General features: G+C 32.1%; 1 protein-coding gene across 8 annotated transcripts in view; it reads right to left on the reverse strand.

Moving 5' to 3' along the window:
- Nucleotides 1-25358, reverse strand: part of Rap1gds1 (Rap1 GTPase-GDP dissociation stimulator 1) — a 145998-nt gene that overhangs the window by 24967 nt on the left and 95673 nt on the right. For 5 of the 8 annotated variants that reach the window (XM_005338562.2, XM_078021893.1, XM_005338561.2 and 2 more), the window contains 7 exons: nucleotides 18780-18908; nucleotides 14288-14413; nucleotides 5705-5848; nucleotides 5111-5242; nucleotides 2537-2671; nucleotides 1586-1711; nucleotides 554-693 (listed from right to left, as the gene is read on the reverse strand). In XM_005338562.2, the coding sequence (XP_005338619.2) occupies nucleotides 554-693; nucleotides 1586-1711; nucleotides 2537-2671; nucleotides 5111-5242; nucleotides 5705-5848; nucleotides 14288-14413; nucleotides 18780-18908 (932 nt within the window). The remainder of the gene's footprint in view (nucleotides 1-553; nucleotides 694-1585; nucleotides 1712-2536; nucleotides 2672-5110; nucleotides 5243-5704; nucleotides 5849-14287; nucleotides 14414-18779; nucleotides 18909-25358) is intronic. The other 3 variants (XM_040293068.2, XM_021735443.3, XM_078021892.1) reach the window with 1 other exon arrangement.

A 25358-nucleotide genomic window follows, 5' to 3' on the forward strand; every position in this document is an offset into this window, starting at 1 on the left:
TTCATTTTTTCAGTCATATAGCTACTAGGTTGGACACTGCCATAAGTATAGACTGGGCATCATATACCATCTAGATATCCATTAATTTCTCAGTATTAGTAGATGGCTTAGGTCAGTGGCCACTACACAGAAGATATTCAACACCGATGCTGGTAATGGTAAAAATAATAGTAACAATGGCAAAAGCAACAGCAACCTCCATTTACTGGGTACTTCCTATGTCCCAGGTGTAAGTTGGGTTCTTTGTATGCATAATCCTTACAACAGTTTTAGATGGGTATTATCTCAGTTTTTATGAAATACCTAGATGTGAAGAAACTTGATTATTTAAATGAAAGAGATAAAAACTCCTTCTATTTGGATAGATAAAAAAACTCAATCTTCATTTTTCTCTAGTATACTTACGTAAATGTATACATAAATACACATTTACGTAAGTATACTTAACGTAAAATGCATAAAAATACAAGCTCATGTTATAGGATCTACAATGGTGGTTTCCTAAAAGGCCACTCCAACATTTTTTAGGTGAACTGTATTCTCTGGAACTTACTTTTGATTTACTGTGGCGTATGAGGGCAGAGAGCAGTCTGTTCGACTCTCCCATCACACCAGCATGATCTTTGGCTTCACACCATTCTACCAAACGTTCCACTAGCTTAACATTTCTTCCCAGTTGTTCAGCAGCTTCTGCTATAGGAAAGAAGACAAACCCAAAAGGAAAGTATCACTGAAGGGCAATCAGCTGAAATAACTGGAAAAGATATAAGAGTGTGGGCTGGGGTTGTAACTCAGTGGTAGAGTGCTTGCGTAGCACATGTGACAAACTGGGTTAGATTCTCAGTACTACAGATAAATAAATAGAATAAAGGTATTGTATCCATCTTCAACTAAAAATATATTTCTTTTTTAAAAAAAGATGTGAGCTTGAAGGAAAATTATATGTCTAAAAACACAGCTCAAAAAACTTTAAGAACTACAAATACTCCTCACCTGATGGTTTTTTTTCTATAAATTTCTATAAACTTTCTATAAATTGTGAACTTTTATAACAAAACACAAAAATAAATGACTTCACACCTTTTCGGTTAAGCTTGGTTGTGTGGTAGACTGTAATAAAGGGTTTTCTCTATGCAATTAATATAGAGAAGGGCTTAGAATTTAAAAATAAGTAAATAAACATAATTCATTCTTAGGAGTGGTTTTCATTACTGTTTTTGCAAATAGAAAAATTCTCTCCTTGTTTGCAAAAGAAAAATTTAAAAAGTTTGATTTTGAAGACAAAGTAAAAGGTATGAAATGTCAAAACACCTCAGGAACTGATATCCAACATAAAACCAGGATTATATAAATAAAGAAAAATAATGTAATGTCATCTATAATGTATTATATAAATAAAGAAAAATAATGTAATGTCAGCTATAGTAAGCATGAAAATTAATAAATGAGATTTCTAAACCAATCTCTTCTTAACTTTTTATTTGCTATTTGCTTTTATGATAATATAATAGTGAAAGCTAAAAAAAAGTCATTTTTCAATGAGGGGCACACTAAAATGTAATGCTTGGGATAGCATTTCTCTTACCTTGTGCATCTATTAACATTCTTAATGTTCCCAAAAGTTTGAACTGAACTGGGGGCATTTCAGATTTAAGGAATTTCAAAACTGTCTCTGTGACTCCAGCTGATAACATCTTTGCTTTATTTACCACTGAAAAATAGAGAGTATGGTTAAAATGGTGTAGCATTCTTAATAAAAAATATTCAATTCAATAACATTTACTGAGCTCTTTCCTTTAGCTTTAAGGCCCTAGGTTATATTTTTCTATTTAGAAACAATCCTGTCCATAAATTTTAAGAATGGTGTGTGTAAGTATCCTGTTTATAGGAACAAAACAATACAAAACATACTGTTTTTTTAAGCCTAGTGTTTGTCTTTGACCCAATTATTAATAAGTGATCAACATTACAGTATATTAAAATAAACTAGTAAGTACATGTAAACAAAACCAAATGCATATGGATTAGATCTTCAAAGAACCATACAACTTTACCTTACCAGAAATTTACTTTTGGAAAATAGAATAAAATAATAATTTTAATTATTTTCTGTATTATTTCATGGCCCAACAGTTCCTAATCCAAAGACACAGTAAGGCTATTTTAAAAAAATTACATGTCTGCTTGTAGGAAAAGACAAAAACCTGACTCTTTCTTCAGGAGACTTTGTTAATTGATGTCATTATCTTAACTTCAACAGAAGATACATTAAAAAGCTTAACTGTACAAATATAATGAAAATGTAAGAGTTCACAAAAGGTAATAGAATCTCTGATCTTAAAAGCAAATATTTTTGTTTTGTCTCAGAAAACTTATTTAACATGATTTTCATTTATTAGTAACAAAAATGTCAACAATTTGAAGACTATTTTTCTTTTCTCGGCCAGGGAAGAGCCACAAATCACACACAATAAAAGTCTTTCAAAAATGATGTATTTTATTTTCTACATAGCTGTCTCCTATTTTTAAGTCTTACCTGGAATAGCCAGATTTCTGAGGGCACTTAGTGCTGCATGCTGTACAGTGACATTTCCATCTTCTACATGTCTGTCCAGTAAATCCATAAGTTTTTCTACAATTCCATTGTCTACCATATGAATACAATTTCCATCTGGTAAAAATGAAAGCAATTTTCTTCCTTTAAAAAATGTTTATGAGGGCTGGGGACATAGCTCAGTTGGGTAAAGTGCTTGCCTTCCATGCATAAGGCTCTGGGTTTAATCCCCAGCACCATTAAAAAAAAAAGTTTATGAATATTTTGAGATGCTGTTGCCTGCTCATTACCTACTTTTAGAGAAAATGAGGCTATAACAAAATGAATTCCAATTTTTTCCCCATCAGATTTATAGATTTTTCTATTTCTAGAATGAGATGTCTGATTATAAAGATGCTTATATTTTTTTAAATCAGAAAAATCCCTATTTTAGAATCTTATAATTTACCAATATATGCTCAAATCATCCCATCCACCAATAATTTTTGTGTTAGTTTTAGCAGTCAACTTTTATCATGGCTGATATTTACATTATTTTTTAGTGAATTTTTCAAATTTTCCACATTTAGCTTTAATACTTATCAATATTTTTGCCAATCTTCTTAACTCCATCATTAAAGAGTCATTCTCAAAAACAAAAATAAATAAGATGTCTGCCACTACACTAACATGGTATTCCCCCATCCAAAAATTCAAAATCGGAACTGCTCCAAAAACCAAGTTTGGGGGTACTATCATAACATTATTTGTAGAATGCAAAATTCTACATAGACCTCAGGTGATAGATCACAGTCAAAACGCAAATGCATTAAAAATATTGTTATGAAATTTCTTTTAGGCTATGTGTATAAGGTATGTAGGAAATATAAATTTCATGTTTAGACTTGAGCCCTGTCATCAAGATATGTCATTACATATGCAATATTCAAAAATCTGAAAAAAATCCAAAATATGAAACACTTTGGATACCGGATACTCAACCTGTATTGTATAATAATAGTTCACACTGGAATAAAATCAAACTAAAAATCAGCATTTTCTAGACAAAGTACAAGTTTCTAGAATGAATGAACAGTACAATAAATAATCTACACTAAATCAGGATAATTCATACTAAAGTTTTATGGGCCTAAGAGTATAAATTAGGGCCCAATAACCCTAGGATGAATACTCAGCCCAAAATAAAATCACCAGGCACAAATGCAAATCAGATGTACACCAGAATGGGACTCAAGTTTACTAATCTCTGACAAAGTATTCAAAAGAAGCACTGCATGATTATTGTTTGTGATATTTTAACTATTAGAAATTAGTTGAATTACATAAAATATGTAATTTGTTATGAAAGTCACTATAAGTATTTGACTTCTGAAGAATTAAGAAAGCAACACACAAATTTCTGAGCTCTTAGTTTTAGTGCATGTGACAGTTCAGCAAAAATTTTAAAAATGTAGAACATCTCAACATCTCTAGCAATTATAGAAATGCAAATTAAAACTACACTAAGATTTCATCTCACTCTAGTCAGAATGGTAATTATCAAGAATTCAACTAACACTAAATGTTGGTGAGGATGTGGGGAAAAAGGTACACTGCTGGTGGGACTGCAAATTGGTGCAACCACTCTGGAAAAAAGTATGGAGATTCCTCAGAAAACTTGGAATGGAACCACTATATGACACAGCTACCTCACTCCTTGGTTTATACCAAAAGGACTTAAAACCTGCATATTACAGTGATGCAGCCATATCAATGTTTATAGCACAGCAGCTCAATTCACAACAGCCAAGCTATGGAACCAACCTAAGTGCCCTTCAACAGACGAATGAATACAGAAAATATGGTATATATATACAATGGAATATCATTCATCCATAAAGACCAATGAAATGATGGCATTTGCCAGTAAATGGATGAAACTGGACAATACCATGCTAGGTGAAATAAACCAGTCCTAAAAGAGCAAAGGCTGAATATTCTCTCTGATACATGTATGCTAACTCACAATAAGTAGAGAGTGGGGCATAGGAAAGACAGTAAAATGAACTGGAGATAACTTTCCTATGTTCTTATTTGAATACATGACATGTAACTCCATATCATATACAACCACAAAAATGGCAAGTTATATTCCATGTATGTATGTCAAAATACATTGTACTGTCATTTTTTTATTAGTTGATCAAGACAATACAATGATCTTGACATATCATACATTTGATTCAAATAGGGTATGAATTCTCATTTTTCCACGTGTACAGATTGCAGGATCACAGTGGTTATACATCCGTGTGTATACATACAGCAATCCTAGTGTCAGTTGTATTCTGCTGCCCTCCCTATCCCCCCCTCCCCTCCCATCACTATTCTCTACCCATTCTACTGTGACACTTATCTCTCTCTCTCTTTTGTCTTCCTTTCCCCCTCACACCATTGTATATGTATTTTTTAACTAAAAAGAATAAAAAATTTAAATGAATAAAAATAAACATTTTTTTTCATAACTAAAAAAAATGTAGAACATCTGATTTACAAAGGAAGAACTAATATGTTTACCATTTCTGGCAAAATTTGCAATTGCCAATGCTCCAGCAAGCTGTAGCTGGTGGTTATTCGATGGAATCCAAGAAAGCACTCTTTGGAACACGTTGCCTTTTCCTCCTTCAAATAGTTTCTGCATGGATTCATCTGGGCATAAGTAAAATAAATAGTTAAAAAAGAGAAATATAATCAGGAGTAACAAATCCATATCCCTAAGTAAATATCTAATTGCGACATTATATACCTCATGAACTATTAAATTCATAATGGAAAAAGCAGTATCTATTTTTAATAAGCTTTTAGTAGGGGTTAGACCGTAAGAGTTTAGAATTTTCCTAGAGTAAGTTTTGTAGCCATAAACTTTCATTTCTTTGGTGCCACAGCTATCTCTTCTTTATGACAGCTTTTCATATACTGGAACATCCCAAAGATTCCTCTTTTTCTGGTTCATCATCTCTAGTACTTTCCATGAGGTATTAGGTTTCAAAATCATCACTTCAACAGGAAGTGAGATAAGAAAATGAGGAAATGCCTAATAATTATATCTACAGAAAAAAATATATTTAAAAATTCTGACAACCATATTCTTTGACATAAATTATAACTCACCTCCAAGAAGTAATAACACCATTAGATCTGAAGCAGTCTTGAGCTCAGCAATGTCATCCTCCTTGTCACTATCCACCTTCTGCTGCACAATCTCTAGGAGGCACTCAACAAGGCCTGCTTCGACCAGTTGTAGTTTAATAGCATCTAAAGAACAATGAGAACAAAGCCACCACAATTTTAGAAGAAATAGAGCTCTAGTACAGGTGATCCATTATAAAAAAACTGTAGCAACCCAGGGAAATGCAGAATTTAGATAAAACACCTTTCCAGATTTGAGTTTCCACAATGAAACATTTGAAAATACAGTTTAATTACACAAAAACTTTACCTCATTTTTCTATTTGAAATTGTTTATCCTTTCACAATGTCTCCCAGCACCTAAATGAATCAATTCTCAGCTCTGAAGGCAATATCACTCTACTATTATTTTAGATATTATATTTTAAAAGGCGACACTATAAGTTACATATTACATATGCCTATATACACACACCTGTTATGTAAACTTAAAATACCTTCATCAATGGAATGTTAAACAAAGCTATTGAAAAATAAAGAAATATTAATAAATTTTAACCTATGTAACAAGTATATTTCCTGTTTGTATATTTCTAGGGCAATCAATCTATATTTTAATGACTTTAATGAAGTAAAAATGCTATAAGGAAAGGATATTTAAAGCATTAGGGATGTAAAGTCATATTTTTAAAAAGACTTAAGATTTTCATTAATTTGAAACTTTTTTGAGTCATAAATATATGGTGATTCATTATACTAAATTTTATTTCAGAATGTATTTTAAAATTTTCATAATAAAAGTTAAAAGAAAATATAACTTTAAAGCTCTCTAATAGTTAACCAAAAAAATATTTTAGAACTATACACTAATTACACTAAAAAATTCTTCATAGAAAAATCAAAATTTTTACATTCCTGTTTTTTTTCTTTTCTTTAGATCTTATAATCATACACAGAAGTTGGGTTTGTCCTGACAAATTCATACATACATGGAGAACGATTTCAGTTCATGTTCCCCACTTTTTTCTCCCTTCTTCCATTCTCCTTCCTCTCCTTGATTTCCTTTTTCTCTTCTTTTATATTTGACTGGTTCTTCATAATATCCTGCCCTTCTCTTCCCATTTCCTTTATTTTATTATATATTCTGCATTTCCTTTATTATATATTCTGCATAAGAGAAAAAATTTTGACCTTTGAGTTTCTGAGTTTGAATAATTTCACTTAGCATTTCCATCCATTTACCAGCAAATGCCATAATTTCATTCTTTTTTATGGCTGAGTAGAACTCCATTGTATACCATAATTTCTTAATCTGAATGGATTTCTTAATGCCATCTATTGATGAGCATAGGGGTTGATTCATAATTCAGCTCTTGTGAATTGTACTGCTATAAACATTGAGATGGCTCTATCGCTATAGTATGTAAACTTTTTACATCCCTAATGCTTTAAATATCCTTTCCTTATAGCATTTTTACTTCATTAAAGATTTTTTATTTGGATCCATATCCATCTCCTGTTAAGAACAGATACAGCTTATTAATCTTTATTTTTAACCTAAACTGGCTTATCTAAATACTTTGAATTTGACACTTAACCCATCAAATCCCAAGTTTTAAATTCTGCAAATATAATAAAATTTCAAACATTAAAGTTATCACTAGTTGGTATATTTCTTGTTAAATTTAAGTTTTAGCTGGGACTGTTAGTGCATGCCTGTAATAATCCCAGCGAGGCTGAGGCAGGATGATCGCAAGTTTGAGGCTAGCTTGGTCAGCTGAGCAAGAACCTGTCTCAAAAAAATATAAAGGGTTGAGGATGAAGCCCAGTGGTACAGAGCCCCTAGGTTCAATCCCCAGTAACAAAAAACAAAACAAAAAAAAACCCCACCAATAAAAAATCCAAATCCAAAAAACAACCAACCACACCCCCCCAACCCTCCACACCCCCAAACCCTCAGAAACCTCAAACAATATCAATTTAAGTTTTTATAGGTGTTGTACATCTAGGACAATGGGACAAAATGAATTAAGAAATACATTTATAAAGATTTTTAAATTTAAATTTTATTTTTTGATCATTGATTTCCCTAAGTTGTATATGCACACGTATACAGCAATCATAGTTTCAGATTCTCATTTGGAAGAAACAAAGACATAAACATATATTGGATACTTAAGACACATATACTTAAGACTTTGATTGCTAGGCAATTTTAAAGTATAAAAATATAGCTTTTTACTATTACCAGGAAGATCAATTCTCTCTTGAATATTGTCTCAGAATACACAGAATATGCATCCTGGAATACTTTTATAAAGGTATACTTGTACTGTGCCTTGGAAAAAGTAGGGCGTTTCCTTGGTTACACAATGCTAGGGCTAGAAGTGTGTAGCAAACAGAATTGAAAACCATCATTAAAAAAAAAGATTTAAAAATACTACATACCTTGAACTATATAAATTCCAACATAAAATTACTCTTCTTTTTATACCAAGAAAACCACAATGATATGCAAAGGTTTATCCAGAAACGAGTTTTCAAGGCTATCCCTTTACCCACTGGAGTGGAGGTAGAGATAGAGAAGAAAACAAACAAACAAAACCCTCTGATTCCTATGCATGTCCAAGTTTGTCAGGATGAAACCAACTACTATGTAAAACCATAAAAATCTACTAAAAAATTGAAAATATAGTCATTCTCAAATACTGCAAGGAAAATAACAGGTAATTCTCTGGTATAAAATTGACTATGCTTGGCCTTCACTCAGTTTTATGCCAGAGAATTACCTATAGTTTTCTGTAATCCCAGCAATTTAGAAGGATTTCAAGTTCAGGAAGATTTCAAGTTCAAGACTAGCCTCAGCAACCAAGCAAGGCCTTAAGCAATTCAGGAACCCTGTCTCAAAATAAAAAATGAAAAGGACTGGGAATGTGACTCCTTGGTGCCAGCAAACAAACAAAAAGATCATGATTAAGTTTTCACTTTCTAGAACCATCAAATGAGATAAAAAACAAATTTATTCCTAAAGAAAAAGATCTAAGGCAATTAGAAAATGTAAAATATGTCAAGATTAAAGATCATAAATCTTTATTCTTACAGTTTGACTATAATCACGAATATATTTAGGAGGCTTAAACTAAATTAATTAGGACTAGCAGGGCATTCTGGCAAAGTAAAAAGCCAGCATATTTATCATTACCATTCTGTCCAAGAATACCTGTTTGCTTATATATGTAAAAATGCATACTTACATACATATATGTATCATATGTATATGTGTGTATTAAATGACTTTTTAAATTGTGAAAAAAACCCATAAATGCATAAGAGTGCAGAAAATGTAAATGTTAAGCATAATAAATCATTAGAAAGAGAATTACCATGCATCTATCATCTAAATCAAGAAATTAATTGCCAACAATCCAGGAAGACCCTCTGCGCTTTTCCCTTACTGATTCATGAGCACCTACCTTCATTCTTCTCAAAGCACTACCTGGGTTGATATTGTAATCACTTCTATATTTTTACTGGTTTACCAAATAAAGAATCATTTCTGAAAACTGGTTTTGTTGCACCTTATGTTGAATTTCACATAAGCCAAATAGTACTTTTTCAGCATTAGTTTTCGCCTTTCAGTATTATGAGATTCATATACATTAATGGTTCTAGCTATCTTCATTCCTTTTCATAATGATTTTCCCATTATTTGAATATACCATGTTTTACCGATCATTCTACCTTTAATGGATATGTGTTGGTTCCAATTATTTTGTTATTATAAATAATGCTGCCTTGAACATCCTGGTGCGTATATGCACAGGTTTTTTGGTGTATTTCTTTTTTGGTGGGGGTATACTGAGGATTGAACTCAGGGGCACTCCACTACTGAGCCACATCCCCAACCCTATTTTGTATTTTACTTAGAGACAGAGTCTCACTGAGTTGCTTAGCACCTCGTTTTTGCTGAGGCTGGCTTTGAACTCGTGATCCTCCTGTCTCAGCCTCCTGAGTGGCAGGGATTACCGGTGTGCACCACCTACCTGGCCTAGAGGTCTATTTCTAAGAGTGGAATTGCTGGGTCATAGGGACGAATAGCTCCAACTTCAGTAGGTATGAATTCTGAATTGCACCATTTATACTCTCTCTGGCACTTAATGGTTGATCTCACTGCTCCACACCCTCACCAATACCTAGAATACCAAACTTTCCAGTAGCTAGATAGTGGTATTTTACAGTGGTTTGGTTTTGCATTTTCTGATTGTTGTGAGATTTGAGTATATTTTCCCTCAGTTTTCTATATTTTTCTTAATGATCTGTGGGAATTTTTAATACAGTTTTATTAAAATAAAATTTTGCTATTGTTATCTAGTAAAACCACTTCTGCCAACACATTCTCTTCCAGTAATTTTGGCTATTCCTGACCTTTGGGAAATTTTAATTACAACCGCACTGAGTTCACAAATTGACAGAGAGATATGATATCATTAGAACACCGAGGCTTCCAATCTATGAAAGTGTTACAGTTTTCCACTCATTTAGCTCTTTAATTTATCTCAATGATTTCTTACAGTTTCCTCCCAGAGATATTGGCCAGTCTATGATCAGTTCATTCTTAAGTGCTTTATTTTTCATACTAAGATAAACAGTTCATTTTAAACATTCTATTTTCTGAGTTTTTCTGGCATATAGAAATACACTTTATTTTGGCTTCTCCTTTTTAGATAAGAAAACTTATCTAAATTCTGATTTACAGAATTGACCAATATATTCTTTTGAATTGAACACTCATAATATTATCTTTGAATAACGACAGTTTTATTTTGCTCTCTTCCTTCATTGGGCAGTTCTTCAACACAAGATTGAATAGAAGAAGTGGGGCTGGTCCTCCTTACTTCCAATCTCAAGGGCATGTTTTTTATTTAACTATTGCGTGTTATATTTTCTGTAAGTTTCTTGTAGAGATTCTTTTTAGATTAAAGAAGTCCTTTGCTAGTACTGGTTTGTTAAGAGTTTTTAAAAATTGTGAAGGGATAATGTTAGCAAATTTTTCTTTTGAATCGGAGATAATATAATTTCTCCACTATAATTAAGCTAATGAATTATACTGACTGAATTTTGAATATCAAATTGCTTTACATTTTCAGAACCAATGCAATTTGGCATGATTAACTTTTAAATATATTCTGATTTCCTACAGAAAATTTGTGAACTCAGTGCGGTTGTAATTAAAATTTCCCAAAGGTCAGGAATAGCCAAGATTATTGGAAGAGAATGTGTTGGCAGAAGTGGTTTTACTAGATAACAAGAATTTTGGATGTATATTTAGGATGAGACTGGCCTTTAATTTTCCTTCTTACATTATCTTTATTGGGATTTGGTGAAAGGACTCACTAGCCTCACTAAAGTAAACTTGGTAAGTATAGTTGCTTTGTTCACTGTCTGGTAGAATTTAAAATAAAATTATTCAGTTTTTCTATTTTGTATTTGTGTTATCCAAACTTTAAAATGTACTGGATCAAATTTTTCACAATACCCATTTAATATTTGCAAAATCTGGGGGCTGGGGTTGTGGCTCAGCAGTAGAGCACTTGCTTAGCATGTGTGATGACCTGGGTTCGATCCTCAGCACCACATAAGAATAAATAAACAAAACAAAGGTATTGTGTTCAACTACAACTAAAAAATAAATATTAAAAAAATCTAGGGCTGGGAATGTGGCTCAAGCCGTAACACGCTCGCCTGGCACACGCGGGGTGCTGGGTTTGATCCTCAGCTCCACATAAAATAAAAAATAAAGATGTTGTGTCCACCGAAAACTGAAAAATAAATATTAAAAAAATTCTCTCCCTCTCTCTCTCCCCTTTTTTAAAAAAAAATCTACAAAATCTGTATCCTTTTTAATTCTTGATTTTGGTTATTTGTGCTTTCTCTTTATTTCCTCACTGCTCTTATTGTAGGGCTTTACCAATTTATTAAGTCTTTCTAGACTCAACTTTTGGCAATTTGATGCTTGTGGTACATTGCATGTTTTCTTATTTATTAAATTTAGCTCTTTATATTCCCTTCCTTTTGCTATCTTGGGTTTATTTTCCTTTAAAAGCATAAAATGGATAGTAAGCTCACTAATTTTAGTTTTTCTCCTTTTCTAACATGCATTTGTTTATGTATTTTAATTAATTTTTTTTAGTTTTATATGGACACAATACCTTTATTTATTATGTTTATGTAGTGCCTCACCTGTGCTAGGCAAGTGCTCTACCACTGAGCTCAACCCCAGCCTTATCTAACATGCAAAACATTTCTAATTTAAATTTCCAAGAATAGCTTTATGGGCATCACATCAGATTTGAGACATATGGTATTTTAATTTTCATTATTTGAAAAATTTTTGATTTCTATTATGATTCTTGTTTGACCTCTGAAGTAATGAAAGTATACTTCTTAATATTAGTGCAGATACTTCCTACACACTTAGGTCACAGAACTTCCCATGCATCCTTCTATTAGATAAGTAGTTACATATTATTTTAAAAAACTATTTTGGTAGTTACCTTAAAAACTGATATCATGGAATAATGAAAATCATAACAGTATCTTCTACATAATGCATGGGTCTTAGATTCTAATTTCTTTTACTTCTCACCTGATTTATATGCTCATTCTGTGGTATATTTTAAATTAAGTACTATCCATTTTAAACCTCACAATTAAATTAGTTGCTTTTTTCCCCCTTTTATTTTTGGTCTTCATTGTCCGGCATCTATATCATTTTCCTTTTATCTAATGGACCAGCTTTATAATTTTCTTCAATGAGGGTACATTGGTAAACTGAATCTTTAAAATCTGAACACCTTTATATTGCCTTCATTTTTGGAAAGTACTTTCATTTAGAATTCTAGGTTGGTTCTCTTGCTACATAGAACATGGTGTCCCAATGTCATCTTGCACAGTTGTTGTTGAGAAGTCAACTGTCAAACTGTTGTTTCTTTTAAGGTAATCTGTTTGGTTTTTTTTCCTGGTTTAAGATTTTGTCCTTTTTTTTCCCTGCATTTTCAGTTTGATATAACCTAGACGTGAATTCTTTTTTGTTTCTTTGGTTTGAATGTTCCCACCAAAACTCCTTTTGAAATTTAATCCCTATTGTGAGGTTTTTTTTTTTTTTTTTTTTTTTTTTTTAAGAGAGAGAGATTCAGCATTTATTTTTTTAGTTTTCGGCGGACACAACATCCCTGCCTGTATGTGGTGCTGAGGATCAAACCTGGGCCGCATGCACCCCAGGCAAGCATGCACGCCAGGCAAGCGCGCTACCAATTGAGCCACATCCCCAGTCCCCTATTGTGAGGTATTAAGAGAGCAGAGACTTAAACTGACTCTGGCATTTGAAGGTAGAATCCCTGGGAGGTAATTAAGGTTAAATAAAGCCACAAGGGTGGGGACATAATCAAACAGGACTGTGGTTTTATAAGAACAAGAGTGTTTTTCCTTGCCATGTGTTGATGCCCTACAGATAATTCTCACTAGCAACAACTTCTCCAGATACATCTGCCCAATCTTGAACTTTCCAGCCTTCAGAACTGTGAGCTGAATAAACTTTTATATCTTTATAAATTACAGTTTGTTTTCTGTTGCTATGATTAAGTACCACAGACTAAGATTATTTTCATGTCTTAGTTTCATTGGGCTTTTTGAGTCTTTGATATCTTTCATAATTTCTGATTAAGCTTCTGCCAAAATTTCTTTAAATGTTGCCTCTCTCTGCACACCTCACCCCCAAATTCTACACTCCTTCTGAGACTCCACCTCCTCTTTTATGTAAATAGGATCTGCTTTTCTTTACATTTCATTCTGAATTCCTTTCTAATCTACCTTAGTTCGAAGATTCTCTATCAACTGTATCTAATCTGCTGGTAAAACCACCAATTAGGTTCTTAATTTTGGTTGGATTTTTCAATTCAGCATTTTTATTTGTTTTTAAAATCTACCATGTCATGTTTTTAATTTTCCAGTTTCCTTCTTTTAAATTTTTAAGCTTGCTTTCAGTTCCTTGTGTTAGCTCTTGTGTATAGTGCCATCTCCTTATGTGCCTGGTTCTCTTTGATTCTGTGCTAGACATTGTATTTGAAAAGTTATTAAAGGCATGGTTTGCTTCCTCTGATTCACTCTTACTTCTATAGTGCATTACAAAAGATATTTTGTGCTCAAAAAAGGGAATGGTTTACTAATATTCTCATTGTTGGCCAGCCTGGGACTTCAACTTTTAACCTCTTTGCCATACAAGGGTACAGATATGGAGTTTGGCTTTTCAGCTGCCTTTTCCAAATTGGAACAAGAAAGTGTTAGCTACAGAAGCGTCTTTACTCTTTAAAAATCAAAGGATCTTGGAAAATAGCTTTCACCCATATATAGTTATGGAGTAGAAAATGTAGCTGAAGTTAGAGATACCAAAATAAAACTTAATATATCAATAATAATACAGGAAAGGGTTTTGAGTTAAAGAACTAGCAACTAAAACCTGAAAAATTTTACATGATCAAAAGTCAAGAGGTACATTTATTTTCTTACCATTTTCTGCCAATGGAGCAAGAACTTCAAAAATCATTTCTCTCTTATCATGTTCTATTTGTTTCTTGAAGAGTTTTACTAGCTCTTCAGCAATATTGGTACTAGCAAACTGTTCTTTACTTGACTCTGAAAAATAAAGAAAAAAAATTTAGAATAAGGAAAGTAAAACCCAGAAATTTGTTTCCTGTTAATACTTTGTCACTTTGTACTACTACTAAATATAAGCACACTTCAAATACAGGAACAATCAAACTAAGGCCCTTGAAAAAGAAAAATGTCTAAGGCTCTAGAGAAAATATTCTGGCTCAATTATATTTGAGGCTGTAAGAAATGTTCACTAGCATGATATATAAGTAATACAACAACAATAAAATTAGGTCATAAAATTCACAGTGTCAAGTCTTTTAGTTGAAGAAAAACTGTTTAAAACAGATTATATGTCACAGAATAAAGGATGACACCATCTTATCTTTAATGTTATTAAAGTGGTATGTTTCTGTACTGGTCCTAACATAAGTATAACTTTTTGTTGTTTTCTTTTGGCGGTGCAGGAAGGTTTGCGGTGCTGAGAATGGGCCTTGCAATGCCCTGTAAGGCATTTGATGACTACTACTTAAAGGCCAATTCTTCACAAGTACTGGGGGAGGGGGATCTCATTCCTCATTCCCTCTCCAGTATGTCCAACCTAGAGCCCTTACTCTGGAGCTTCACCATCAATCAGTATTTAAATATGTAAATTCCTCACATAGAAAAATTAAAAACACCTTCCTTTCCTCTACCCTCACTTTATTCATCAACTATATCCAATAAAAAATTTTGTAAAAGTAAATCTCATTCACTTTTGCAAACAAGTTTGATACCATTGTCTACATATATTGCCTCTAATTTCTTAACTCACATGCATTCCTAAGTGCTAGAGTCACTTTTTGTCAAAAACATTTCTAATAAAAATGATAAACCACAGAAACTTGTATGGTTTTGCTCACTAATAATATATAGTAGCTTAAAGATAAAACAAAAAATAACTGACAAGTGAAATTTTTTTCACAATTGAAGGGAGAAAAGAAAAATGCAACTCTGCCTTATTAAGCCTCATAAATTTTGTGGGATTAAAGATGTTTCCATTTGGGGACCTGCAAAGAAGAATGCATCATCAGAGATGGCGTCTGATGTTACAGAAGGAAAGTAGACTGTCTAGGGTCAGTGAGAACCAGAAATGTAAGAAAGCAAAGAACCAAGTCTCAAGGAAAGGTACTTATAGAGATTTGGTGGAAAAGAAGGAGCAAGCATAAGAGACTGCGAAGTGTTGAGTGGGCCATAACCCGCTTACATGGATTTAGATATATTTGCCCAGTATAGTAGGGACAAGAGCAAGGCAGGCAAAGTTGTCTTTAGAAGTGTCTACTTACCTGTTACTTCCCCTGCCAGGGCAGCCCAATGCATGCTGGGCAAGCACGCTATCATTAAGCTATATTGCCAGCTCCTGTGCTATTTTGGAGAGCCCAGATTATTTTTTCCTTATTAATTTGTTCAATCAAAACTTCCATTCCCCTGTTGCTTCTAACATTATTGTAATGTATTTATGTACTCATTCATGTTATCATTTGGTTAATAAATAATACATGCTAAGCACTATCCAGTAAGGTATACAAAATAAGATTGGAGAATAATTTATAAGAGGTGGGTAGAAAATTAAAAACACAATAACTTTGGCTACCTCAGAGTATTAATGTCTAAAAACTTTGGTAAACAAATGAAATACGGGGCAAATATTTTGCCTGTTTCTGGGCTTTTTGCTTTTGGCAAACCTTTTACACTTTTCTAAAGAATAAGATGACTGAATTCAATACTGAGTCATTCCCCTCCTTTTAGTCTTCTAATACAGTTTTTGTAGCAATCTCTGAAATTCACAGAGCTCAGTAAAAACACTGATTACAAAACACAGGCTGCTGGCATAATACAGATTATAGAACTTTAAACTATCAACTTGCAAGTATGTATTAACAAAATATTCATAAATTCTTAAACTTGATAAAAATCTTTTTACATATAAATAAAATTCTAAATAACTAAGTATTTTCAGCCTAAATAAAGCAAATGTTTTAGTAAAATCAGTAACAGATAAGCTATATATATTATACATATAGTAAAAATAATTATAAATATTCAAAGGAGAAGAGAGTATTTTAAGTGTCACTTAAAGATACCTTGTGTGAGAATTCAAGTTTTTTTTAAAATATATAAAAAGACTATTCATCTCGAGTACCAGAGTAAAAAAAAAAAAACTGTTGTTCAAATGATTTTCACATAATAGGAATGTTATATTTTTCAAATGCCAAATTGTAATCCACTAAGTTATAAAAATCAATTTAGGTTTGTGAACCAATACACTAAAAAACAGAAAATAAACTATCAAAATGCACCGAATATGGTGAAGATAAGTACTGTTTAGTTTCAGGTGTGTTTATTAATAAGTGGTGATACAAAATGCATTTCTTATTGTGGGCTACAATCCAAAAACTAAAAAATATTGCCCTAATATAAGCAATTTACAATATGGGTTTCTGTGATGTGCTTTTGGAGAAATGTTAATATTTTATATTTGTATTATAATGTCTTAACACAGAAGAGCTATATCAATATTTCTATATTGAATGATTAAGGTTCAAATATGCAAGAGATTTGTGTAATTTCAGTAAATTAAAAACACTAATTGCCTTTCATAAAATTTCTCTCCTAGAAGGAAGTTCTCTACTATATAAGCATGAATTCATAGTACTAATCAGTATGACTAATTACTAGTAGGTCACATATTAAATACATCACTGGGTTGAATTAACTGTAAAAATTAGGCCCTATTTACTTCATAGGGCCACAATAAAGGAGAAAGAAATTTAATACAGATTCAGGACCCTCCTTTATATAAAGTGCAGGACTCTTACAATGAATACTCTCAAGTCCCACCCTCTTCCATGGTAATATATTCATTTCACTAGAGGAGAAATGCTTCTTCTTGGCTCTTACAGGAATAAAACAGTTTATTGGAATACAGTGAACCAATAACCTAACTCCCTTTGCATGAGATTAAGCAGGAGGTCTGCATAGTTCCTGAAGTCAAAACTTTTACAAAATTCAGACACATGACCATAAAAAGAATAAAATAATCCTCAGTGAGCAACTAGAATCATATAAGCTCTAATATAATTTATCCAAGGATTGCAATCATTTCCTTAATTGGTACTAACTTTTTCTTAAGGTTAGGAGAGATAAACTCATCAGTCTTTGCTATCCTCCATGTATTCCTAAAACCTTAAAAGGAATGGGAACTTCACAGGGTGAAGGATGACTTTGTTGTATTTTCTAGAGCATCACTGTTCAATAGACATATAATCCATTTTAAAAATGAAACCACATATGGCTGGGTGCAGTGGAACACACCTGTAATCCCAGTGGCTTGGGAAGGCTGGGACAGGAGGATCTCGAGTTCAAAGCCAGCCCCAGCAATCGCTAAGTAACTTAAGTGAGACCCTGTCTCTAAATAAAATACAAAATAGGGCTGGGAATGTGGCTCAGTGGCTGAGTACCCCTGAGTTCAAACCCCAGTGCCCCACCCCCAGTGTAACCACATGTGCAAATTAAAATTTCCTTATAGACACAGTAAAAAAGTAAATGAATATAGGCAAGATTAGTGGCTATTATGCAGGTCAATGCTGTTCTAGAAACTACTCATCCTGAAATATAAAAGTAAAGGACCTCCAGTCTTTAAATATGATGAAACTAAAGGTAAATTAAGAGAGATACTTATATTTCTGGTACAAAGACTGACAGACACTTTTGGTATGGGATTACAGCATGATTTCTGATTTATTTCTACCAACTACATTGGACACACCCTACAACCCACTTAAATGATGTAAATTAAGTGTGAAACACTGAATGAATGTTCTTTCCTTTTTTGGTCTTATTTGAATGGTAGGGGGAAAAGTGTTAATCAGGCTAATATGAGAAAGAAGAAAAAAACAGAGAAGAAAAAATATTCATAAATATTCAGATATGACCACTGAATAAAAATGATTTAAAAAAAATGTCTGATAAATAATTCCTATTTTTTAAAGTTTGACATCAAAGCAAAGATATAGTACTAAAATGGAGATTTCAATGTGTAGTGTCATGAGCTTTGAGTTAGAAAAATTAACAGAGTGTTGCTGCTAATTCAAACTAAGATTTGTCTTTTTTTTTTTTTTTTGCCAAGTTGTGGGAAGGAAGGAGAAAGGGAAGGGAGAGGAACCAAACAAAGAAGGAGGGAAAAAAATACATAAACAATACCATCCATCATATGATCTAATTGGATCTTTTAAAAAAAATTTAAACAAGTATTTCTACTACTTAAAACAATATAATCTAAATGGATTTGTGGCTTTTCCCATTTAAATAAACAGGTATAACTGCATTAATAAGTTCATGACATTTGTGGTTCATGACTCGGACTTACCAAGTTCTGCTAAATTACCAAATGCAACAAGACACATTTCTGTAAGAGCCGCATTGTGGCAGTGGATGCCCAGTAATTTCACTAAGGTAGGGATAACACCCATATTGATAAGCTGAGCTTGAAGGGAATCTGTAAAAAAGAAAAAAGAAAGAAAAAAAAGGAAGAAAACTGTTCACATATCAATGAACATTAGTAAGAAAAAAATACCTGTTATTCTCCCTAAACTCAATGCAATTGCAATTACAGTAAAGGAAAATGAAGTCCATTCATATGGTTGACTAGAACATTTAAAAGCCAGTTCAGAACAGAAGGGTTGAATTTTTAATCTTTTCAATGACCAAAAGAAATTTAGAAATGAAAATAATTTAAAGAATATGTAATTCACTTTTTAAAAAAAGAGGGTCTTATACCTTTAATGATCAGGATTTTATGATGTATAAGTAAACATTACCATTGACTTTTAAATGAAAAGGTTAGACAAAGTAACATTTGCATTACAGGAAATCACAGAATATATGAAAATCCTAAGGAAAATAGTAAGTTTAGTAAAGACCAAGAAAGGAGATAAAAAAATCTTTAGCATCCTTCTTTCTAGTAAAAAAAGAAAATTATATAATACATAAATGATTAAGTATATGCAAGCAGAATGTTCCTTGATGACTGCTAGGAAGAAATGTAGTTTTAACAAGGCAAAAATGTTTTTCTTTTCAAAGCTTTATCTAATTATAATAACATCTCAGTCAAAGAGATGGTTTGAGAAGTGATGAGAAACAGGTCAACATGACCTTGTCATTAGTTTGCCTGCATTTTCTAAGCAGCAAATTGGTTTTAAGGTACTAAACATGCCCTGGATTTCCACAATAGTTCTTCGTGGACTTACAGAATACCTGCAGCAAGCTTGAAGGTACATTAGCCAAAATGAAAGCAAAAGTACTGCCTCTTAGGATAAGCTAAGAGAGATATGCAAACATTTGTGTTTTTATGCAAATCACTATATTAGCATCAATAACTGGTTCATCCAAAGATACAGTAATACTCTTTCAAAGTTTTCTTTTTCTTTTTAAAATAACATGCCATTTTCATTCTAATAATTTTCTCCATTTTTTTAAGTTACCTATTTGGAATCTAAAGATAACACTGTTTTCTACAAAACACATTTTCCTCATAGTACAAATCCTTGACTGGGTATGCTTGCTAATCTCTATTATTTTCTATAGTTCTTGACCTGTAGATAAGGAAGGGGGTAGGTGATTATCAGAACACAAAGGCCAGTTTGAGCTGTCTCACATGCCAGTTGATTACTTGTCTGGTGGACTTTGTTGTTAATTCTTCCTGGCTTTTAGACTGAGGTATGAAGAGATAGCCAATAGAAGCTTGCTGCCCCTAAAAACTGACGAGTGGGTAGTAATTACAGATAATTATCTGGTTTGGTTGTGGGGACCCATCTATACTAGAAAGGAGCTTATTAGCAAAGCAAGAATAGAAGATAAAACTGAGAAAAAGGGAAGGTTAAAGTTTAAATAATGTAATAAAATAATTCTAAATTTTGTAATGGAATTATGAATTTTATTCTAAATGGAGATTGAAAAAGGCTATATACTTAACTAAATGATTTAATTTTATACTTTTGATATATAATTTTTTCCTTAAATATATAATACAGCAATCAATAGATGGTTCACAACACTTACAGGCAAAATACTTATGTTATAAGTTATAGTGTTATACCTCCATGTCATATGGGCAGAATACTTGGCATTATGATTATAATTTTATAATGGTCATGCACCAAGGAGCTTTCCAAGTTAGAAATTATTTTGATTACTTACCAGTAGAGTTCTTTATTAGAGGATCACCTCTGCATATCCTTGTTCTTTAGCAGTGTATTTATTTTTTAATTCATTTTGACTAGCTTTTCAAATACTGCAGAGCTGCTGAATTATTAAAATTTCAGGTATGTAAGCGTGAGCACTAGCGCATGCATTGAGTGTGAGTCAAACTCTGCTCTATGTCTGCATATATGTAAGCATCACACACCCCCTCAGTACTGTTGGTATAATCTATAAAAATCCAACAGTCCAGGGACATCAGAGGAGTAACACGTTTTGTGAAGGAGATAAGAGGAGAATGCCACTTAGAAGATGATGTTCTTCATGTTTTCCTAACTTGGCATCTCTATCACTTTCTTGGACTGCTTTTAAAATGCTATAAATTTTGGTTCCAGGAAAAAGGGGGGCAAAATTTAAGAAATGTTGCAGAGCTTAACAAAGTCTTTAGCATACAAATTGCACCAGTAATATCTGAAATTATAGATCAGGAGAAGTAGCACAATCAAATGGCAAATGACGTGAATTGCCATAATTCATGAAAATCACATTACTTCTTGAAAAGAAATTTTAAAATTAATCAGGAGCTAAATTAAGTATATGCTCACATACAACACACATACCACACACAAGGGAAAATATATATATAGTCATCCAATTGGACAGACTCTTTTTGGACCAACTGAGTGCTTTCTTTTATATCTATTTCCATAATGATAACTAAAACAATAATTCTACTCAAATAACTCTAAAATTTGTCCAAACTGCACTCAAGAAATTCTTCTTGGATAATGAAGACCCACAGGAGAGGGAGAAAAAGACTTTTACTCAAACAGGCTTATATAAATTTTCATTTTATGTTAAAAAAAAAGCATCCTAAAACATGGTTCTCAAAGCAGGACTCCTGAAACCTCTTAAAGGATCACAAAGTCCAAATTCTTTTTATAAAATTACCAGGACATTGCCTTTTTCACTATGTTGACATTTGCATTGACAGGATAAAAAGAATGGTAGATAAAACTGCTTGCACTTTAGCCTGAACCCAGGCAGTGACACCTCATTGTGTAAATAGCTGTCAGATTCTTCACCATGACACACTGTAGAAAAAGATGCTTTTCTCAGAAATTTTGTTTTTGAAAATGTTTTTAATAAAACATTATGTATGTCAATATAATGAGCTTATTGTTATTTAAAAATATAATACAAGTACTTTAAATTTTCTCTATTCTAATTTCCACTGCAGTAAATGTTGTTAGATATTACCCATATAAATTTTTTAAAAGCTTCAAAAATTTTTAGTGTTTAAAAGGATCCAGAGACCAAGCGTTTAAGAACCACTGTAAAAGGATTAGCTAATTTTTACAAGAAATAGAAGAAGGGAAGAAAACATGGAAAAGACATTCTTAAGTTCAAAGATGTGCCTGGCAGATGTGAGAACAGAAAAAAAAAAAAAGGATAAAAGTTTAAAGCATGTAGAATCCCAAATTTTGGTGCTTAGGTATTTTGAGAGAAATTACTTTAATAAAGCACCTGAATTTCTCATTTGAATTTCTCTTGTTTATTTGAATAGGAGGTCTACCTAAGGGTAGGAGAATATTCCAGATTTAGTCTGTTTACTTATTTCAGTTATAACAATGTTACCATGAAGTAGGTTTTGTTTTGTTTTGAATTACGTAGGCGGGCTGGGGTCCTATTGGTGTAGACAAGTTAATTATTAATTCTTATAAACAGAAGCAAATGACTAGTTGATCACTTTTTAAAAACTTGTCCAATGAAAGCTTATGAATGTTCTTCAAAGAATAATTGCTGACACACATACTAATAACATGAATAAAATCAGGAATATGACTTCTAGTTGAAAAACCAACAGAAGAAATTCTTAGAACCAGAAATAATTCACATTCTCTAGATATAATGGAGGGAGTATGTGAAACAATTGCAAGACTAAAACTTTTGCATCCCTCAAGAAACACCAGCAACTCCAGGAAAATGTTTATCAGAGCTCAAAAAACACAACAATTCACAAAAATGCAACCCAGGCCCATACATAGCAAACACTTATGTGTGAAAGACAGTCTTTAGACAACACAATGTCATAAACGTCTGAAGGCTTTTAAAAAAATTGCTCCTGACAAACATCACACACAAATATTGACCAAAATACAGATTTACAAAACTACATAATATCAAGATGACACAAGCCCTACATGATCTATGGGAGGAAGAGGAAGAAAGGCACTGAGGGGGTGCAATACAGATGCATATACAAAGAGATATAAGGCAATCAACGCATGCGCTGGTGTGAACACTTACCTACCTACATTTGAATTTCAATGGTTCCAAGTTCTTCAGGTCACACTCATGGAAACTCCAAAGAATGGAGATCTGGAGAGAAGATCTTAAGTTGAAGAACCTTTATCCCCCTGAGTTTTATGTTTAAAACATTGGTATAGACTAGGTTATAGATCCAGAAAAGTACGCTGTGAATTCCAGCAACTCAACTGTAAGTTATGTTGATCAATTACTAAAAAAATAAGTTCTTAAAAAGATTATAACATGTTTACCTTATTCCTAAGGCCCTTACAGACAATGTCATAATATTATTTTTAACTTATTGGTAAATAGGACTTAAGAAATTGTGTCAAAATAAAATATAATTCAAAATATAGTCTCTACATCAGTATGTACATTATTTATAGTATAAAGTTATGATATTGTTATCTATAAAGCCTTTAAAAAAACTCATTCTATAGTCAATGAATTATACATAACAGTTGAGACAGTAAAAACAAGAAAATATGTCTTGGTGAAAAATTCCAATATAATTGGCTTAAAAAAAAAAGCCTGCCTTTGACTAAATGGAACATCTGTATTTCCAAAACCAAAATATAAAAATTTAAGATAAAAACTGATGTAAGAGTGAGGTGACACATTGGATGTTAAGCAGGTTTCAGCTCTGTAATAATGAAAAGGAAACTGACATACAGCCACTAACAGAATGAGTAGTGTTAAAAACTTCACACACAAATGTGCAGGTACAAGTACAGACTTCATTGTCAGTTTCATATTCTGTATCCGTTAGCTGACTGATCAGGAATGTGGAGTTTTATTCTAATCTAGTGTTGAGGATGTAAGACTCATTAGATTATTTACATGTGTTCAAAATCAACTTCAAATCAAATAAAGCCTTTTTTACACAAAACATGCATGTGTGTTTTGCACAAAGATTACCCTTTAATTCTCACACAGACACACACAGAGATTTCAAAAAGAAAGAAAAAAAAAGGAGGAAATAAAGATCTTTTAGTATTTAGAACACTGGAGGTTCAAAACAACACATTTATTCAAAAAGTTCATTAAAAAAAGAATTCAGGGTCTGGGGCTGTAGCTCAGTGGTAGAGGGCTCACCTAGCACATGTGATGCCCTGAGTTTGATCCTCAGCACCATATAAAAATAAGTAAATAAAATAAAAGCATTTTGTCCAACTACACCTAAAAAATAATTTAGAAAAATTCAAAAATGTTTTCTGGATTCTGAAAATAAACTCTCCGCACTGCAAAACTTCCCATTGGTAACAGTTCTAAAGACTGATGACAAAATTACATGCATGAGAATAATGAAAAATAGCAGCAACAACCAAAATCTCCAAAGCACAAGATGTAAAAAATGCTTTTTTATTTTTCTTAGGAGATCTAACACAATACACTTTCTGTTCTCAATCCAAAATGATACCTAGTGAGTATGTCTTAATTTAGTAGGTAATTTTCCCCTACTTACTCAAGGTTAAATTATTTACTGCAGATCAACTCTTGTTATAATGAATAGTGCTGCAAATGATATTTCTTCACATACATCTACTCTGATTTTAAACTCAATGCTTTCGCCTCAGGAAGAAAATGGTCTTTACAGTACTAGTCCTTTTTTCCATTCTCCCAAAAGGGCTACTAATAGTTGTTGCTTAAATAAATACCTTTTATTAGGAATACCAGTTTGTTCTAATAGGGCACGGATAAAATAATGTACATAAGTTTAAGTATACACTTGAATTTTTGTATAGTGAACTAAGCTAAATGCCAGGTTAATTTATATCCCAACATGCATTCTATAAACATGTATTTTAAAACATAAATAGTCCTTAATTTTAAAATGATTTTGGCTTCTAAAATAAAAAATTCTAGTGACTCTGGACCATTTTATGATTCGGTTTTTACACTTTAAAATCACATTGTTATTTACAATATATGAATTATGTTAAGAAGACACGTGTGCATAGCCAAAAAATTTTAAATTTCCTGTCAATATCCTTGTTTTTCAAATAGTATTTGACTTTTTTTTTTCCAGTAAATGAAACAATATAGGAAGTTCAGTGTTAGACTTTATTTGTTGTTAAAAATCAGGATTGCTGATTTTTTTAATGTCATGTGCTTGATAATAATCATATTTCAACTAGTATAATAATATGTATTATATGATAGTATGATAATAATATGATAATATGATAATATATGATAATATGATAATATATGATAATATGATAATAATCATATTTCAACTAGTATAGCAACATAAATAATAAAAATAAGACCTAGTCTTTAAGATTTATTGTTATCTTAATATTCATTTCCAAACAAAAGTAAGCATTCCATGCACAGAAAAAATTTTCCCTATGTGCTTCATATATTGAAAATTATTAAATCAAATAAAATATAAATGTATATTATTTGAATATTAAAATGCTGCAATAATTAATGA

The sequence above is a fragment of the Ictidomys tridecemlineatus genome, chromosome 9, assembly GCF_052094955.1.
Source record: "Ictidomys tridecemlineatus isolate mIctTri1 chromosome 9, mIctTri1.hap1, whole genome shotgun sequence".
Lineage (NCBI taxonomy): Eukaryota > Metazoa > Chordata > Mammalia > Rodentia > Sciuridae > Ictidomys > Ictidomys tridecemlineatus.